This window comes from Gallus gallus, chromosome 2, assembly GCF_016699485.2.
Source record: "Gallus gallus isolate bGalGal1 chromosome 2, bGalGal1.mat.broiler.GRCg7b, whole genome shotgun sequence".
In the NCBI taxonomy this organism is placed as follows: domain Eukaryota; kingdom Metazoa; phylum Chordata; class Aves; order Galliformes; family Phasianidae; genus Gallus; species Gallus gallus.
The window spans coordinates 147,988,481-148,009,906 of NC_052533.1; the positions used below are offsets into that span (position 1 = coordinate 147,988,481).

Below are 21,426 nucleotides of genomic sequence, written 5' to 3' on the forward strand. Positions count from 1 at the left end.
ACAGTGGGATGTGGTGACAGATGTGACAATGGGGATGGCGACCATGGGTGACAATGGGGACGGGGACAATGGGGACAGCGACAATGGGGGGTGGTGACAATGGGGGGTGGTGACAGTGGGATGTGGTGACAGAGGTGACAATGGGGATGGTGACAATGGGGTGGAGACAACGGGGGGGGTGACAACAGGGGGGTGGTGACAGTGGGACGTGGTGACAGATGTGACAATGGGGATGGTGACAATGGGGTGGAGACAACGGGGGGGTGACAATAGGGGGGTGACAACAGGGGGGTGGTGACAGTGGGATGTGGTGACAGATGTGACAATGGGGATGGTGACAATGGGATGGCGACCATGGGTGACAATGGAGATGGGGACAATGGGGACAGCGACAATGGGGGGTGGTGACAGTGGGATGTGGTTACAGAGGTGACAATGGGGGGGATGGTGATTATGGGTGACAATGGGGATGGGGACAATGGGGTGGTGACAATGGGGTGGTGACAACGGGGGGGTGACAACGGAGGGGTGGTGACAGTGGGATGTGGTGACAGAGGTGACAATGGGGGATGGTGATTATGGGTGACAGTGGGGATGGTGACAATGGGGTGGTGACAATGGGGTGGTGACAACGGGGGGGTGACAACAGGGGGGTGGTGACAGTGGGACGTGGTGACAGATGTGACAATGGGGATGGCGACCATGGGTGACAATGGGGACGGGCACAATGGGGACAGCGACAATGGGGGGTGGTGACAGTGGGATGTGGTGACAGAGGTGACAATGGGGGATGGTGATTATGGGTGACAATGGGGATGGTGACAATGGGATGGCGACCATGGGGTGGTATCAATGGGGACGGGGACAATGGGGACAGCGACAATGGGGGGGTGGCGACAATGGGGGGTGGTGACAGTGGGACGTGGTGACAGTGGGACGTGGTGACAGAGGTGACAATGGGGGATGGTGATTATGGGTAACAATGGGGATGGTGACAACGGGGGGGTGACAATGGGGGGGTGGTGACAGTGGGACATGGTGACAGATGTGACAATGGGGAGTGGTGACAATGGGTGACAATGGGGATGGTGACAATGGGGTGGTATCAATGGGGACGGGGACAATGGGGACAGCGACAATGGGGGGGTGGCGACAATGGGGGGGTGGCGACAATGGGGGGTGGTGACAGTGGGGGGTGGTGACAGTGGGACGTGGTGACAGTGGGACGTGGTGACAGAGGTGACAATGGGGGATGGTGATTATGGGTGACAATGGGGATGGTGACAACGGGGGGGTGACAATGGGGGGGTGGTGACAGTGGGATGTGGTGACAGATGTGATAATGGGGAGTGGTGACAATGGGTGACAATGGGGATGGTGACAATGGGATGGCGACAGTGGGTGACAATGGGGATGGGGACAATGGGGACAGCGACAATGGGGGGTGGTGACAGTGGGATGTGGTGACAGAGGTGACAATGGGGTGGTGACAATGGGATGGCGACCATGGGGTGGTATCAATGGGGACGGGGACAAAGGGGGGGTTGGCGACAATGGGGGGTTGGCGACAATGGGGGGTGGTGACAGTGGGGGGGGGGTGACAATGGGGGGTTGGTGACAGTGGGGGGTGGTGACAGTGGGACGTGGTGACAATGGGGGGTGGTGACAATGGGGGGGTGACAGCGGGACGTGGTGACAGCGGGAGGTGACGGCGGCGCTCACATCTCGCCGCCCTTCAGGGAGATGACCATTTTGTCGTAGGAGATGAAGGCGGCCTGAGCGCAGTCCAGCGTCACACGCACACCGTCCTGCAGCCCTGCGCGGCACACACCCACCGCCGCCTCACCCCATAGCCCATAGCCGTGTCACCCCATAGCCGTGTCACCCCATAGCCATGCCACCCCATATCCCATAGCCGTGTCACCCCATATCCGCCTCACCCCATATCCCATAGCCGCCTCACCCCATATCCGTGCCACCCCATATCCCATATCCGCCTCACCCCATATCCGCATCACCCCATATCCCATATCCGTGTCACCCCATATCTGCCTCACCCCATATCCCATATCCGCCTCACCCCATATCCCACATCCGTGTCACCCCATATCCGCCTCACCCCATATCCCATAGCCGCCTCACCCCATATCCACGTCACCCCATATCCCATATCCGTGTCACCCCATATCCGCCTCACCCCATATCCCATATCCGCCTCACCCCATATCCACGTCACCCCATATCCCATATCCGCATCACCCCATATCTGCGTCACCCCATATCCCATATCCGTGTCACCCCATATCCGCCTCACCCCATATCCCATATCCGCCTCACCCCATATCCACGTCACCCCATATCCCATATCCGTGTCACCCCACATCTGTGTCATCCCATAGCCGTGCCACCCCATATCCCATATCCGCATCACCCCATATCCGTGCCACCCCATATCCGCATCACCCCATATCCACGTCACCCCATATCCCATATCCGCATCACCCCATATCCGTGCCACCCCATATCCCATATCCACCTCACCCCATATCCACGTCACCCCATATCCCATATCCGTGTCACCCCATATCCGCCTCACCCCATATCCCATATCCGTGTCACCCCACATCTGTGTCATCCCATAGCCGTGCCACCCCATATCCCATATCCACATCACCCCATATCTGCGTCACCCCATATCCCATATCCGTGTCACCCCATATCCGTGCCACCCCATATCCCATATCCGCATCACCCCACAGCCGTGCCACCCCATATCCCATATCCGCATCACCCCATAGCCCATAGCCGTGCCACCCCATATTCCATATCCGCATCACCCCATATCCGTGCCACCCCATATCCCATATCCGCATCACCCCATATCCGCATCACCCCATATCCCATATCCGTGTCACCCCATATCCCATATCCGCCTCACCCCATATCCGCATCACCCCATATCCCATATCCATGTCACCCCATATCCCATATCCGCCTCACCCCATATCCATGCCACCCCATATCCCATATCCGCCTCACCCCATATCCACGTCACCCCATACCCCATATCCGTGTCACCCCATATCCGCCTCACCCCATATCCCATATCCGCATCACCCCATATCCGCGTCACCCCATATCCCATATCCGTGTCACCCCATATCCCATATCCGCATCACCCCATATCCCATATCCATGTCACCCCACATCTGTGTCACCCCATAGCCGTGCCACCCCATATCCCATATCCGCGTCACCCCATATCCCATATCCGTGTCACCCCACATCTGTGTCATCCCATAGCCGTGCCACCCCATATCCCATATCCGCGTCACCCCATATCCCATATCCATGTCACCCCACATCTGTGTCATCCCATAGCCGTGCCACCCCATATCCCATATCCGCATCACCCCATATCCGCGTCACCCCATATCCCATATCCGTGTCACCCCATATCCGCCTCACCCCATATCCCATATCCGCATCACCCCATATCTGCGTCACCCCATATCCCATATCCGTGTCACCCCATATCCGCCTCACCCCATATCTTATATCCGCCTCACCCCATATCCACGTCACCCCATATCCCATATCCGCATCACCCCATATCCGTGCCACCCCATATCCCATATCCGCATCACCCCATATCTGCGTCACCCCATATCCCATATCCGTGTCACCCCATATCCACCTCACCCCATATCCCATATCCGCATCACCCCATAGCCGTGCCACCCCCTATCCCATATCCGCCTCACCCCATATCCGCGTCACCCCATATCCCATATCCGCCTCACCCCATATCCGCGTCACCCCATATCCCATATCCGTGTCACCCCATATCCGCCTCACCCCATATCCCATATCCGCCTCACCCCATATCCGCGTCACCCCATATCCCATATCTGTGTCACCCCATATCCGCCTCACCCCATATCCCATAGCCGCCTCACCCCATATCCGTGCCACCCCATATCCCATATCCGTGTCACCCCATATCCGTGTCACCCCAAGTCCATGTCACCCCATAGCCACGTCACCCCATATCCGCGTCACCCCACAGCCGTGTCACCCCATACCCACATCCATGTCACCCCATATCCGTGTCACCCCATATCCCATATCCATGTCCCCCCATATCCATGTCACCCCATATCCATGTCACCCCATATCCCATATCCATGTCACCCCATATCCCACATCCATTTCACCCCATATCCACGTCACCCCACAGCCATGTCACCCCATATCCGCGTCACCCTACAGCTGCGTCACCCCATATCCCACATCCATGTCACCCCATATCCGTGTCACTCCATATCCCATATCCATGTCCCCCCATATCCATGTCACCCCACAGCCATGTCACCCCATATCCCATATCCGCGTCACCCCGTAGCCGTGCCACCCCATATCCCATATCCGCCTCACCCCATATCCACGTCACCCCATATCCCATATCCATGTCACCCCATATCCATGTCACCCCACATCCATGTCCCCCCATATCCATGTCACCCCATAGCCACGTCACCCCATATCCCATATCCGTGTCACCCCATATCCATGTCACCCCATATCCGTGTCACCCCATATCCCACATCCATGTCACCCCACAGCCATGTCACCCCATATCCCATATCCATGTCACCCCACATCCATATCACCCCATATCCACATCACCCCATATCCATGTCACCCCATATCCCATATCCGCCTCACCCCATATCCGTGTCACCCCATATCCATATCACCCCATATCCACGTCACCCCACAGCCGCCTCACCCCATATCCGTATCACCCCATATCCCACATCCATGTCCCCCCATATCCGTGTCACCCCATATCCATGTCCCCCCATATCCATGTCCCCCCATAGCCGTGTCACCCCATATCCCATATCCATGTCACCCCACATCCATGTCACCCCATATCCGCGCCACCCCATATCCCATATCCATGTCACCCCATATCCCACATCCATGTCATCCCACAGCCGCATCACCCCACAGCCGCATCACCCCATATCCGTGTCACCCCATATCCCACATCCATGTCACCCCATATCCAGGTCACTCCATATCCCATATCCGTGTCACCCCATATCCGTGTCACCCCATATCCATGTCACCCCATATCCCACATCCATGTCACCCCATATCCGTGTCACCCCATATCCGCGTCACCCCACAGCCGCATCACCCCATATCCGTGTCACCCCGTATCCATGTCACCCCATATCCCACATCGATTTCACCCCACTGCCGCGTCACCCCATATCCGCGTCACCCTACAGCTGCGTCACCCCATATCCCACATCCATGTCACCCCATATCCATGTCACCCCATATCCCATATCCATGTCACCCCATATCCCACATCCATGTCACTCCATCTCCGTGTGACCCCATATCCTTTATCCATGTCACCCCATATCCCATATCCATGTCACCCCACAGCCGCGTCACCCCATATCCGTGCCACCCCATATCCCATATCCATGTCACCCCATATTCCACATCCACGTCATCCCACATCCGCGTCACCCCATACCCACATCCGTGTCACCCCACATCCGTGTCACCCCATATCCGTGTCACCCCATATCCCACATCCATGTCACCCCACAGCCATGTCACCCCATATCCATGTCACCCCATATCCCACATCAATGTCACCCTATATCCGTGTCACCCCATATCCCATATCCATGTCACCCCATATCCGTGTCATCCCATATCCGTGCCACCCCATATCCCATACCCATGCCCCCCCATATCCATGTCCCCCCACATCCATGTCACCCCATATCCGTGTCACCCCATATCCATGTCACCCCACAGCCATGTCACCCCACATCCCATATCCATGTCACCGCATATCCATGTCACCCCATATCCCACATCCATGTCACCCCATATCCGTGTCACCCCATAGCCGCGTCACCCCATATCCACGTCACCCTACAGCTGCGTCACTCCATATCCCATATCCATGTCACCCCATCTCCGTGTGACCCCATATCCTTTATCCATGTCACCCCATATCCCATATCCATGTCACCCCATATCCCACATCCATGTCACTCCATCTCCGTGTGACCCCATATCCTTTATCCATGTCACCCCATATCCCATATCCATGTCACCCCATAGCCACGTCACCCCATATCCGTGCCACCCCATATCCCATATCCATGTCACCCCATATTCCAAATCCACGTCATCCCACATCCGCGTCACCCCATACCCACATCCGTGTCACCCCATATCTGTGTCACCCCATATCCGTGTCACCCCATATCCCACATCCATGTCACCCCACAGCCATGTCACCCCATATCCATGTCACCCCATATCCCACATCAATGTCACCCTATATCCGTGTCACCCCATATCCCATATCCATGTCCCCCCATATCCATGTCCCCCCACATCCATGTCCCCCCACATCCATGTCCCCCCCACATCCACGTCACCCCATATCCATGTCACCCCACAGCCATGTCACCCCATATCCCACATCCATGTCACCCCACAGCCATGTCACCCCATATCCATGTCACCCCATATCCCACATCAATGTCACCCTATATCCGTGTCACCCCATATCCCATATCCATGTCCCCCCATATCCATGTCCCCCCACATCCATGTCCCCCCACATCCATGTCCCCCCACATCCACGTCACCCCATATCCATGTCACCCCACAGCCATGTCACCCCACATCCCATATCCATGTCACCCCATATCCATGTCACCCCATATCCCACATCCATGTCACCCCATATCCGTGTCACCCCATAGCCGCGTCACCCCATATCCACGTCACCCTACAGCTGCGTCACTCCATATCCCATACCCATGTCACCCCATCTCCGTGTGACCCCATATCCCTTATCCATGTCGCCCCATATCCCATATCCATGTCACCGCATATCCGCGTCATCCCATATCCGTGTCACCCCATATTCCACATCCATGTCATCCCACATCCACGTCACCCCATACCCACATCCGTGTCACCCCATATCCGTGTCACCCCACATCCATGTCCCCCCACATCCATGTCACCCCATATCCGTGTCACCCCATATCTATGTCCCCCCACATCCATGTCACCCCATGTTTATGCCATCCCATGTTTATGCCACCCCCCGATTCTGTCACCCCCTGCTTCTGTCACCCCACGTTTATGTCACCCCACATTTATGTCACCCCACGTTAATGTCACCCCATGTTAATGTCACCCACGTTTATGTCACCCCACGTTTATGTCACCCCACATTTATGTCACCCCATGTTAATGTCACCCCATAATAATGTCACCCCCTGCTTCTATCACCCCACGTTTATGTCACCCCACGTTTATGTCCCCCCATGTTAATGTCACCCCCCGCTTCTGTCACCCCATGTTAATGTCACCCCATGTTAATGTCACCCCACGTTTATGACACCCCCCGGTTCCATCACCCCCCGCTTCTGTCCCCCCCTTTTAATGTCCCCCCCCGTAACCCCCCCCGTTGATGCCCCCCGTTACCCCCCCCCCTTGATGCCCCCCCCCATTGATGCCCCCCCCGTTACCCCCTCCATTCATGCCCCCCCCCGTTAACCCCCCCCCATTTATAACCCCCGTTACCCCCCCCGTTGATGCCCCCCCGTTACCCTCCCCATTGATGCCCCCCCATTAACCCCCCCCATTGATGCCCCCCCCGTTACCCCCCCCATTGATGCCCCCCCGTTAACCCTCCCCCATTGATAACCCCCGTTGACGCCCCCCCATTGATGCCCCCCCGTTGACGCCCCCCCCGTCACCCCCCCATTGATGCCCCCCCTGTTGACGCCCCCCCATTGATGCCCCCCCCGTTACCCCCCCCCTTTTGCCCCCCCATTGATGCCCCCCCCGTTACCCCCCCCATTGATGCCCCCCCCCGTTAACGCCCCCCCAATTGATGCCCCCCCATTACCCCCCCCCCCTTGATGCCCCCCCATTGATGCCCCCCCCGTTAACCCCCCCCCATTGATGCCCCCCCCGTTAACACCCCCCCATTGATGCCCCCCCCGTTACCCTCCCCTTGATGCCCCCCCATTGATGCCCCCCCCGTTACCACCCCCCATTGAAGCCCCCCCATTACCCCCCCCATTGATGCCCCCCCGATTGATGCCCCCCCGTTACCCCCCCCCATTGATGCCCCCCCCATTACCCCCCCCCCTTGATGCCCCCCAATTACCCCCCCCCCCGTTACCCCCCCCCATTGATGCCCCCCTCGTTGATGCCCCCCCCCATTACCCCCCCCATTGATGCCCCCCCCGTTGATGCCCCCCCCGTTACCCTCCCCCATTGATGCCCCCCCCGTTAACGCCCCCCCCGTTGATGCCTTCCCCGTTACCCCCCCCCTTGATGCCCCCCCATTGATGCCCCCCCCCGTTAACGCCCCCCCATTGATGCCCCCCCCGTTACCCCCCTCCATTGATGCCCCCTCCGTTAACCCCCCCCATTGATGCCCCCCCCGTTACCCCCCCCCGTTGATGCCCCCCCCATTATCCCCCCCCCCTTGATGCCCCCCCCCATTGATGCCCCCCCCGGTTACCCCCCCCGTTGATGCCCCCTCCGTTACCCCCCCCAATTGATGCCCCCCCTATTACCCCCCCCATTGATGCCCCCCCCGTTACCCTCCCCCATTGATGCCCCCCCCGTTAACGCCCCCCCCGTTGATGCCTTCCCCGTTACCCCCCCCCCTTGATGCCCCCCCCCATTGATGCCCCCCCCGTTAACGCCCCCCCCCATTGATGCCCCCTCCGTTAACCCCCACCATTGATGCCCCCCCCGTTAACGCCCCCCCCCGTTGATGCCCCCCCCATTACCCCCCCCCCTTGATGCCCCCCTATTGATGCCCCCCCTGTTACCCCCCCCCTTTTGCCCCCCCATTGATGCCCCCCCCGTTACCCCCCCATTGATGCCTCCCCCCGTTAACGCCCCCCCATTGATGCCCCCCCATTGATGCCCCCCCCCTTAATCCCCCCCATTGATGCCCCCCCCGTTGATGCCCCCCCGTTACTCCTCCCCTTGATGCCCCCCCCCATTGATGCCCCCCCCCGCTGCCCCCCCCCCATTGATGCCCCCCCATTGATGCCCCCCCCGGCTGCCCCCCCGGCACTCACGCAGCGGGAAGACGGTGGTTCCGGCGGTGAGGCTGTTGAGGGAGACGCCGTAGGGCGGCACACTCTGGTTGAGGTACAGCAGGGAGTTCACCGCGAAGATCACCACCCCACCTGCGGGCAGCGCACGGCGGGGGGGCATCAACGGGGGGGGTAATGGGGGGGGCATCAATGGGGGGGGGTAACGGGGGGGGCATCAACGGGGGGGGGTAACGGGGGGGGCATCAATGGGGGGGATAATGGGGGGGGGTAACAGGGGGGGCATCAACGGGGGGGGTAACAGGGGGGGCATCAACGGGGGGGTAATGGGGGGGGCATCAACGGGGGGGGTAATGGGGGGGGCATCAATGGGGGGGGTAATGGGGGGGGCATCAATGGGGGGGGTAACGGGGGGGGCATCAACGGGGGGGGTAATGGGGGGCATCAACGGGGGGGGGTAATGGGGGGGCATCAACGGGGGGGGGTAATGGGGGGGGCATCAATGGGGGGGGGTAATGGGGGGGGCATCAACGGGGGGGGGTAACGGGGGGGGCATCAACGGGGGGGGGTAACAGGGGGGGCATCAATGGGGGGGGTAATGGGGGGGGCATCAATGGGGGGGGTAACGGGGGGGGCATCAACGGGGGGGGGTAACAGGGGGGGCATCAATGGGGGGGGTAATGGGGGGGGCATCAATGGGGGGGGTAATGAGGGGGGCATCAATGGGGGGGGTAATAGGGGGGGTATCAATGGGGGGGTAATGGGGGGGGCATCAATGGGGGGGGGGTAACAGGGGGGGTATCAATGGGGGGGGTAATGGGGGGGGTAACGGGGGGGGCATCAACGGGGGGGGTAATGGGGGGGGCATCAATGGGGGGGGTAACAGGGGGGGCATCAACGGGGGGGTAATGGGGGGGCATCAACGGGGGGGGGTAATGGGGGGGGGGTAACAGGGGGGGCATCAACGGGGGGGGTAACGGGGGGGGGCATCAATGGGGGGGGTAATGGGGGGGGGTAACAGGGGGGGCATCAACGGGGGGGGTAATGGGGGGGGCATCAACGGGGGGGGTAACGGGGGGGGCATCAACGGGGGGGGTAATGGGGGGACATCAATGGGGGGGGTAACAGGGGGGGCATCAATGGGGGGGGTAACGGGGGGGGCATCAATGGGGGGGGTAATGGGGGGGGCATCAACGGGAGGGGTAATGGGGGGGCATCAATGGGGGGGGGTAACGGGGGGGGCATCAATGGGGGGGGTAACAGGGGGGGCATCAACGGGGGGGGTAATGGGGGGGGGCATCAATGGGGGGGGTAACGGGGGGGGCATCAATGGGGGGGGTAACAGGGGGGGTATCAATGGGGGGGGTAATGGGGGGGGTAATGGGGGGGGCATCAACGGGGGGGGTAATGGGGGGGGCATCAATGGGGGGGGGTAACGGGGGGGCATCAACGTGGGGGGGTAACGGGGGGGGCATCAATGGGGGGGGTTAACGCACCACTACGGGGCGCCAGTGGGGCGGCAATGGGGCGGCAATGGGGCGGCAATGGGGCGGCAGTGGGGCAGCAATGGGGAGGCAATGGGGTGGCAGAGGGGAGGCAATGGGGCGGCACTCAGATGGCAATGGGGTGGCAATGGGGTTGCAATGGGTGATAGAGGGGTGGCAATGGGGTGTTAATGGGGTAGCAATGGGGCGGCAGCGGGGCAGCAGTGGGACAGCAATGGGGCGGCAATGGGGCGGCAACGGGGAGGCAATGGGGCAGCAGCAGGGCGGCAATGGGGCGGCAGTGGGGCAGCAATGGGGTGGCAGAGGGGAGGCAATGGGGTGGCACTCAGATGGCAATGGGCTGGCAATGGGGCGGCAATGGGTGATAGAGGGGTGGCAATGGGGTGTTAATGGGGTAGCAATGGGGCGGCAGCGGGGCGGCAGTGGGACAGCAATGGGGCGGCAATGGGGCGGCAACGGGGTGGCACCGGGATGGCAATGGGATGGCACCGGGATGGCACTGGGATGGCACCATGGATGGCACCAGGAACATCACTGGGATGGCACCAGGATGGCACCGGGATGGCACCGGGATGGCACCGGGAACATTACTAGGATGGCACCAGGATGGCACCGGGATGGCACTGGGATGGCACCAGGACAGCACTGGGATGGCGCTGGGATGGCACTGGGATGGCACCGGGATGGCACCAGGAACATCACTGGGATGGCACCGGGATGGCACCATGGATGGCACTGGGATGGCACTGAGGTGGCACCAGGGAAGGCACTGAGATGGCACTGGGATGGCACCAGGAACATCACTGGGATGGCACCGGGATGGCACTGAGATGGTGCTGAGGTGGCACCAGGGATGGCACCAGGATGGCACCGGGATGGCATTGGGATGGCACCGGGATGGCACCAGGATGGCACTGGGATGGCACCAGCACCAGGATTGTCACCAAGGACGTCACTGGGACCGTCACCAGGGCTGACACCCACAGTGTCACCAGAAACAGCACCCTGAATGTCACTGGGACTGTCACCACGGACGTCACCCGGAACAACACCAACGCTGTCACCCAGAATGTCACCAGGATTGTCACCAAGGACATTACCGTGACCGTCACCAGGGCTGACACCTACAGTGTCACCAGAAACAACACCCTGAATGTCACTGGGACTGTCACCAAGGACATCAACCGGAATGTCACCAGAAACAACACCCAGAACGTCACCGAGGACATCACCAAGGACATCACCAAGGCTGTCACCCAGAACGTCACCAGGATTGTCACCAAGGACATTACCGGGACCGTCACCAGGGCTGTCACCCACAACGTCACCAGAAACAACAGCCTGAACGTCACTGGGACTGTCACCACGGACGTCACCTGGAACAACACCAACGCTGTCACCCGGAATGTCACCAGGATTGTCACCAAGGACATCAGTGGGACTGTCACCACAGACATCAACCGGAACGTCACCAGAAACAACACCCAAATGTGACTGAGGACCTCACCAAGGACATGACTGGGACTGCCACCCTGAATGTCACCAGGATTGCCACCAAGGACATCACTGGGACTGTCACCCAGGGCTGTCACCAGAAACAACACCCTGAATGTCACTGGGACTGTCACCACAGATGTCAACCTGAATGTCACCAGAAACAACACCCAGACCGTCACCGAGGACGTCACCAAGGACATCACCAACGCTGTCACCCAGAATGTCACCAGGATTGTCACCAAGGACATTACCGGGACCGTCACCAGGGCTGTCACCCACAACGCCACCAGAAACAACACCCTGAATGTCACTGGGACTGTCACCACGGATGTCACCCAGAACAACACCAATGCTGTCACCCGGAATGTCACCAGGATTGTCACCAAGGACATTACCGGGACCGTCACCAGGGCTGACACCCACAACGTCACCAGAAACAGCACCCTGAATGTCACTGGGACTGTCACCACAGACATCACCCAGAACAACACCAACGCTGTCACCCGGAATGTCACTGGGATTGTCACCAAGGACATTACCGGGACCGTCACCAGGGCTGTCACCCACAATGTCACCAGAAACAACACCCTGAATGTCACCGGGATTGTCACTAAGGGCATTACCGGGACCGTCACTGGGACTGTCACCCACAACGCCACCAGAAACAACACCCTGAATGTCACTGGGACTGTCACCACGGATGTCACCCGGAACAACACCAAGGCTGTCACCCGGAATGTCACCAGGATTGTCACCAAGGACATCAGTGGGACTGTCACCACAGACATCAACCGGAGTGTCACCAGAAACAACACCCAAATGTGACTGAGGACCTCACCAAGGACATGACTGGGACTGCCACCCTGAATGTCACCAGGATTGCCACCAAGGACGTCACTGGGACTGTCACCCAGGGCTGTCAGCAGAAACAGCACCCTGAATGTCACTGGGACTGTCACCACAGATGTCAACCTGAATGTCACCAGAAACAACACCCAGAACGTCACCGAGGACATCATTGGACTGTCACCCAGAATGACACCCACAACGTCACCAAGGCTGTCACCCCAAATGTCACCAGGATTGTCACCAAGGACATCAGTGGGACCGTCACCAGGGCTGTCACCCACAACGTCACCAGAAACAACAGCCTGAACGTCACTGGGACTGTCACCAAGGACATCACCTGGAACACCACCAATGCTGTCACCCGGAATGTCACCAGGATTGTCACCAAGGATGTCACCCGGAATGTCACCAGGGCTGTCACCCACAATGTCACCAGAAACAGCACCCTGAATGTCACTGGGACTGTCACCACGGACGTCACCCAGAACAACACCAAGGCTGTCACCCGGAATGTCACCAGGATTGTCACCAAGGACATTACCGTGACCGTCACCAGGGCTGACACCTACAGTGTCACCAGAAACAACACCCTGAATGTCACTGGGACTGTCACCAAGGACATCAACCTGAATGTCACCAGAAACAACACCCAGAACGTCACCGAGGACGTCACCAAGGACATCACCAAGGCTGTCACCCAGAATGTCACCAGGATTGTCACCAAGGACATTACCGGGACCGTCACCAGGGCTGTCACCCACAATGTCACCAGAAACAGCACCCTGAATGTCACTGGGACTGTCACCACGGACGTCACCCAGAACAACACCAAGGCTGTCACCCGGAATGTCACCAGGATTGTCACCAAGGACATTACCGTGACCGTCACCAGGGCTGACACCTACAGTGTCACCAGAAACAACACCCTGAATGTCACTGGGACTGTCACCAAGGACATCAACCTGAATGTCACCAGAAACAACACCCAGAACGTCACCGAGGACGTCACCAAGGACATCACCAAGGCTGTCACCCAGAATGTCACCAGGATTGTCACCAAGGACATTACCGGGACCGTCACCAGGGCTGTCACCCACAACGCCACCAGAAACAACACCCTGAACGTCACTGGGACTGTCACCAAGGACATCAACCGGAATGTCACCAGAAACAACACCCAGAACGTCACCGAGGACATCACTGGGACTGTCACCCAGAATGACACCCACAACGTCACCAAGGCTGTCACCCGGAACATCACCAAGGCTGTCACCCGGAATGTCACCAGGATTGTCACTAAGGGCATTTTACTGGGACCGTCACCAGGGCTGACACCCACAACGTCACCAGAAACAACACCCTGAATGTCACTGGGACTGTCACCACGGACGTCACCCGGAACACCACCAATGCTGTCACCCGGAATGTCACTGGGATTGTCACCAAGGACATCAGTGGGACTGTCACCAGGGCTGTCACCCACAGTGTCACCAGAAACAACACCCTGAATGTCACTGGGACTGTCACCACAGACGTCACCTGGAACAACACCAACGCTGTCACCCGGAATGTCACCAGGATTGTCACCAAGGACATCAGTGGGACTGTCACCACAGACATCAACCGGAGTGTCACCAGAAACAACACCCAAATGTGACTGAGGACCTCACCAAGGACATGACTGGGACTGCCACCCTGAATGTCACCAGGATTGCCACCAAGGACGTCACTGGGACTGTCACCCAGGGCTGTCAGCAGAAACAGCACCCTGAATGTCACTGGGACTGTCACCACAGATGTCAACCTGAATGTCACCAGAAACAACACCCAGAACGTCACCGAGGACATCATTGGACTGTCACCCAGAATGACACCCACAACGTCACCAAGGCTGTCACCCCAAATGTCACCAGGATTGTCACCAAGGACATCAGTGGGACCGTCACCAGGGCTGTCACCCACAACGTCACCAGAAACAACAGCCTGAACGTCACTGGGACTGTCACCAAGGACATCACCTGGAACACCACCAATGCTGTCACCCGGAATGTCACCAGGATTGTCACCAAGGATGTCACCCGGAATGTCACCAGGGCTGTCACCCACAATGTCACCAGAAACAGCACCCTGAATGTCACTGGGACTGTCACCACGGACGTCACCCAGAACAACACCAAGGCTGTCACCCGGAATGTCACCAGGATTGTCACCAAGGACATTACCGTGACCGTCACCAGGGCTGACACCTACAGTGTCACCAGAAACAACACCCTGAATGTCACTGGGACTGTCACCAAGGACATCAACCTGAATGTCACCAGAAACAACACCCAGAACGTCACCGAGGACGTCACCAAGGACATCACCAAGGCTGTCACCCAGAATGTCACCAGGATTGTCACCAAGGACATTACCGGGACCGTCACCAGGGCTGTCACCCACAACGCCACCAGAAACAACACCCTGAACGTCACTGGGACTGTCACCAAGGACATCAACCGGAATGTCACCAGAAACAACACCCAGAACGTCACCGAGGACATCACTGGGACTGTCACCCAGAATGACACCCACAACGTCACCAAGGCTGTCACCCGGAACATCACCAAGGCTGTCACCCGGAATGTCACCAGGATTGTCACTAAGGGCATTTTACTGGGACCGTCACCAGGGCTGACACCCACAACGTCACCAGAAACAACACCCTGAATGTCACTGGGACTGTCACCACGGACGTCACCCGGAACACCACCAATGCTGTCACCCGGAATGTCACTGGGATTGTCACCAAGGACATCAGTGGGACTGTCACCAGGGCTGTCACCCACAGTGTCACCAGAAACAACACCCTGAATGTCACTGGGACTGTCACCACAGACGTCACCTGGAACAACACCAACGCTGTCACCCGGAATGTCACCAGGATTGTCACCAAGGACATCAGTGGGACTGTCACCACAGACATCAACCGGAGTGTCACCAGAAACAACACCCAAATGTGACTGAGGACCTCACCAAGGACATGACTGGGACTGCCACCCTGAATGTCACCAGGATTGCCACCAAGGACGTCACTGGGACTGTCACCCAGGGCTGTCAGCAGAAACAGCACCCTGAATGTCACTGGGACTGTCACCACAGATGTCAACCTGAATGTCACCAGAAACAACACCCAGAACGTCACCGAGGACATCATTGGACTGTCACCCAGAATGACACCCACAACGTCACCAAGGCTGTCACCCCAAATGTCACCAGGATTGTCACCAAGGACATCAGTGGGACCGTCACCAGGGCTGTCACCCACAACGTCACCAGAAACAACAGCCTGAACGTCACTGGGACTGTCACCAAGGACATCACCTGGAACACCACCAATGCTGTCACCCGGAATGTCACCAGGATTGTCACCAAGGATGTCACCCGGAATGTCACCAGGGCTGTCACCCACAATGTCACCAGAAACAGCACCCTGAATGTCACTGGGACTGTCACCACGGACGTCACCCAGAACAACACCAAGGCTGTCACCCGGAATGTCACCAGGATTGTCACCAAGGACATTACCGTGACCGTCACCAGGGCTGACACCTACAGTGTCACCAGAAACAACACCCTGAATGTCACTGGGACTGTCACCAAGGACATCAACCTGAATGTCACCAGAAACAACACCCAGAACGTCACCGAGGACGTCACCAAGGACATCACCAAGGCTGTCACCCAGAATGTCACCAGGATTGTCACCAAGGACATTACCGGGACCGTCACCAGGGCTGTCACCCACAATGTCACCAGAAACAGCACCCTGAATGTCACTGGGACTGTCACCACGGACGTCACCCAGAACAACACCAAGGCTGTCACCCGGAATGTCACCAGGATTGTCACCAAGGACATTACCGTGACCGTCACCAGGGCTGACACCTACAGTGTCACCAGAAACAACACCCTGAATGTCACTGGGACTGTCACCAAGGACATCAACCTGAATGTCACCAGAAACAACACCCAGAACGTCACCGAGGACGTCACCAAGGACATCACCAAGGCTGTCACCCAGAATGTCACCAGGATTGTCACCAAGGACATTACCGGGACCGTCACCAGGGCTGTCACCCACAACGCCACCAGAAACAACACCCTGAACGTCACTGGGACTGTCACCAAGGACATCAACCGGAATGTCACCAGAAACAACACCCAGAACGTCACCGAGGACATCACTGGGACTGTCACCCAGAATGACACCCACAACGTCACCAAGGCTGTCACCCGGAACATCACCAAGGCTGTCACCCGGAATGTCACCAGGATTGTCACTAAGGGCATTTTACTGGGACCGTCACCAGGGCTGACACCCACAACGTCACCAGAAACAACACCCTGAATGTCACTGGGACTGTCACCACGGACGTCACCCGGAACACCACCAATGCTGTCACCCGGAATGTCACTGGGATTGTCACCAAGGACATCAGTGGGACTGTCACCAGGGCTGTCACCCACAGTGTCACCAGAAACAACACCCTGAATGTCACTGGGACTGTCACCACAGACGTCACCTGGAACAACACCAACGCTGTCACCCGGAATGTCACCAGGATTGTCACCAAGGACATCAGTGGGACTGTCACCACAGACATCAACCGGAGTGTCACCAGAAACAACACCCAAATGTGACTGAGGACCTCACCAAGGACATGACTGGGACTGCCACCCTGAATGTCACCAGGATTGCCACCAAGGACGTCACTGGGACTGTCACCCAGGGCTGTCAGCAGAAACAGCACCCTGAATGTCACTGGGACTGTCACCACAGATGTCAACCTGAATGTCACCAGAAACAACACCCAGAACGTCACCGAGGATGTCACCAAGGACATCACCAACGCTGTCACCCAGAACGTCACCAGGACTGTCACCAAGGACGTCACTGGGACCGTCACCAGGGCTGACACCCACAACGCCACCAGAAACAGCACCCTGAACGTCACTGGGACTGTCACCAAGGACGTCACCCAGAACAACACCAAGGCTGTCACCCCGAATGTCACCAGGATTGTCACCAAGGACATTACCGGGACCGTCACCAGGGCTGACACCCACAGTGTCACCAGAAACAACCCCCAGAACGTCACCGAAGACCTCACCAAGGACATCAGTGGGACTGTCACCCAGAATGTCACCCAGAATGTCACCAGAAACAACCCCCACAGCATCACCAGGGCTGTCACCCAGAACGACACCAAGGCTGTCACCATGACCGTCACCCACGACATCAGTGTGACCGTCCCCAACGACACCCCCCGGAGCACTGCCCTCAACCCCCCCACGCACACCCCGAAGGCCAACACCCGCATCACCTCCACACCGTCAACCAAAGGCGTCACCCGGACCGCCACCCCCACCCCACCCCACCCCACCCCCCCCACGGCCCTCACCGATGGGTTTGGGGACGGCCAACGCCTGCGTGCAGTCGAAGGGCAGATTGCTGAGGGACCAAATGACGGGGTGCACCTTCTGCATGATGTTCAGCGAGATGGCCACGATGCTGCACGTGTCCTGGCGCACCGCCACGCGCCTGCGGGAGCGGGCGGTCACCTCCATGTCACCTCCCCAGCGACCTCACCTCCCCAGCACCATCACCGTCACCATCACCTCCCCATCCCCAACACCATCACCTCCCCATCCCCAGCGCCATCACCTCCCCATCCCCATCACCTCCCCATCCCCATCCCCATCACCTCCCCATCACCATCACCTCCCCATACCCAACACCATCACCTCCCATCCCCAACACCATCACCTCCCCATCCCCAGCACCATCACCTCCCCATCCCCATCCCCATCACCTCCCCAGCACCATCACCTCCCCATCCCCAACACCATCACCTCCCCATCCCCATCACCATCACCTCCCCAGCACCATCACAATCACCTCCCCATCACCATCACCTCCCCATCACTATCACCTCCCAATTACCATCACCATCACCTCCCCATCCCCACCATCATCACCTCCCCACCCCCATCTCCATCACCTCCCCATACCCAACACCATCACCTCCCCAGCACCGTCACCATCACCTCCCAGTTACCATCACCATCACCTCCCCATCCCCATCATCATCACCTCCCCATACCCAACACCATCACCTCCCCATCCCCATCCCCATCCCCTCCCAATCACTGTCACATCCCCATCACCATCCCCAACACTTCCCCATTGCCATCACCTCCCCATCCCCACCATCATCACCTCCCCATCCCCATCCCCATCACCTCCCCATCACCATCACCTCCCCATACCCAACACCATCACCTCTCCATCCCCATCCCCATCCCCTCTCCATCCCCATCACCATCACCTCCCCATCCTCATCACCATCACCTCCCCATACCCAACACCATCACCTCTCCATCCCCATCACCATCACCTCCCCATCCCCATCACCTCCCCATCCCCATCGCCACTAACTCCCCACCCTCAGCACCATCACCTCCCCAGCACCGTGACCATCAACTCCCCATGACCATCACAATCACCATCAACTCCCCATCCCCATCACTGTCACCTCCCCATCCCCATCCCCTCCCCATCACTGTCACATCCCCATCACCATACCCAACACTTCCCCATCACCATCACCTCCCCATACCCAATACCATCACCTCCCCAGCACCATCGCCATCACCTCCCCATCCCCAGCGCCATCACCTCCCCATCCCCATCCCCTCCCCATCACTGTCACATCCCCATCACCATCCCCTCCCCATCACTGTCACATCCCCATCACCATCCCCAACACTTCCCTATCGCCATCACCTCCCCATCACTGTCGCCTTCCCAGCACCATCACCGTCACCTCCCCATACCCAACACCATCACCTCCCCAGCACCGTGACTGTCAACTCCCCATCACCATCCCCATCACCATCACCACCCCATCACCATCACCTCCCCATCCCCATCACCTCCCCATCCCCAGCACCATCACCTCCCCATCACCATCGCCATCAACTCCCCATTCCCAGCACCATCACCTCTCCATCACCATCACCTCCCCATCGTCATCAACTCCCCACCCTCAGCACCATCACATCCCCATCAACATCACCTCCCCATCACCATCACCATCACCTCCCCATCCCTGTCACCATCACCTCCCCGTCACCATCACCTTCCCATACCCATCACCATCACCTCCCCATCCCCATCCCCATCACCTCCCCATCCCCAACACCATCACCTCTCCATCCCCATCACCATCACCTTCCCATCACTGTCACCTCCCCATCTCCATCACCATCACCTCCTCATCACCATCACCGCTCCATCACCATCCCCATCACCTCTCCATCCCCATCACCATCACCTCCCCATCCCCATCACCATCACCTCCCCATCACTGTCACCTCCCCATCCCCACCCCCATCCCCTCCTACCCCCACCACCTCCCATCCCCATCCCCACCCCCATCACCTCCGCACCCCCCCCCATCTCCCACCCCCACCACCCACGGGCTGCAGGGGGCTCTCCTTACCCCGGCCACGTCTGGTTGGGCTCGAAGAGGATGAGGAGGGTGGGCTCGTAGTACCCGCACAGGAACTGCATGTCGATGATGTTGAGCAGCTTCTCGTCCAGCTCCCGCACGTCGATGATGTAGCTGGGCAGGAAGCTCGACTTCTGCCTGCCAACCAATGGGGACGTGAGTTGGGGTGTGGGGGGGGGCACCCCAAAAAGCCCCCACAGGTGGGGGTGACCCTCACATTGACCACACTGGCCACCCTGAACCACACATTGGCCACATTGAGCCATAAATTGGGTGAGTTGACTGCACTGAGCTCCATGTTGGCCACATGGAGCGGTGTGTTGGCCACAGTGGCCATATAAAGCCACACGTTGGCCGTGATGAGCCACACGTTGGCCACCCTGAACCACACAGTGGCCACATTGAGTCACAACTTGGCCACACTGAGCCTAAATTGGGTGGGTTGACCACATGGAGCTCCATGTTGGCCACATGAAGCCGTTTGCTGGCCACAGTGGCTGTATAAAGCCACACGTTGGCCACATTGGCCACCCTGAACCACACAGTAACCACGCTGAGTCACACATTGGCCACACTGAGCCATAAATTGGGTGAGGTGACCACACTGAGCTCCATGATGGCCACATGGAGCTGTGTGTTGGCCACAGTGGCTGTATAAAGCCACACGTTGGCCGTGATGAGCCACACATTGGCCACCCTGAACCACACAGTGGCCACACTGAGTCACAACTTGGCCACACTGAGCCTAAATTGGGTGAGTTGACCACACTGAGCTCCACGTTGGCCAAATGTAGTGGTGTGTTGACCACAGTGGCCATATAAAGCCACACGTTGGCCACGTTGACCACCGTGAACCACACATTGGCCACATTG

General features: G+C 58.6%; 1 protein-coding gene across 2 annotated transcripts in view; it reads right to left on the bottom strand.

The window, feature by feature from the left end:
• Positions 1 to 1,659: 1,659 nt before the first annotated feature.
• Positions 1,660 to 21,426, bottom strand: part of LOC121112980 (cleavage and polyadenylation specificity factor subunit 1-like) — a 43,595-nt gene continuing 23,828 nt past the window's right edge. For both annotated transcript variants that reach the window (XM_040696130.2, XM_046927207.1), the window contains 4 exons: positions 20,545 to 20,691; positions 18,442 to 18,581; positions 9,171 to 9,281; positions 1,660 to 1,816 (listed from right to left, as the gene is read on the bottom strand). In XM_040696130.2, coding sequence (XP_040552064.1) covers positions 1,719 to 1,816; positions 9,171 to 9,281; positions 18,442 to 18,581; positions 20,545 to 20,691 — 496 coding nt within the window. In that variant the 3' untranslated portion in view covers positions 1,660 to 1,718. The remainder of the gene's footprint in view (positions 1,817 to 9,170; positions 9,282 to 18,441; positions 18,582 to 20,544; positions 20,692 to 21,426) is intronic.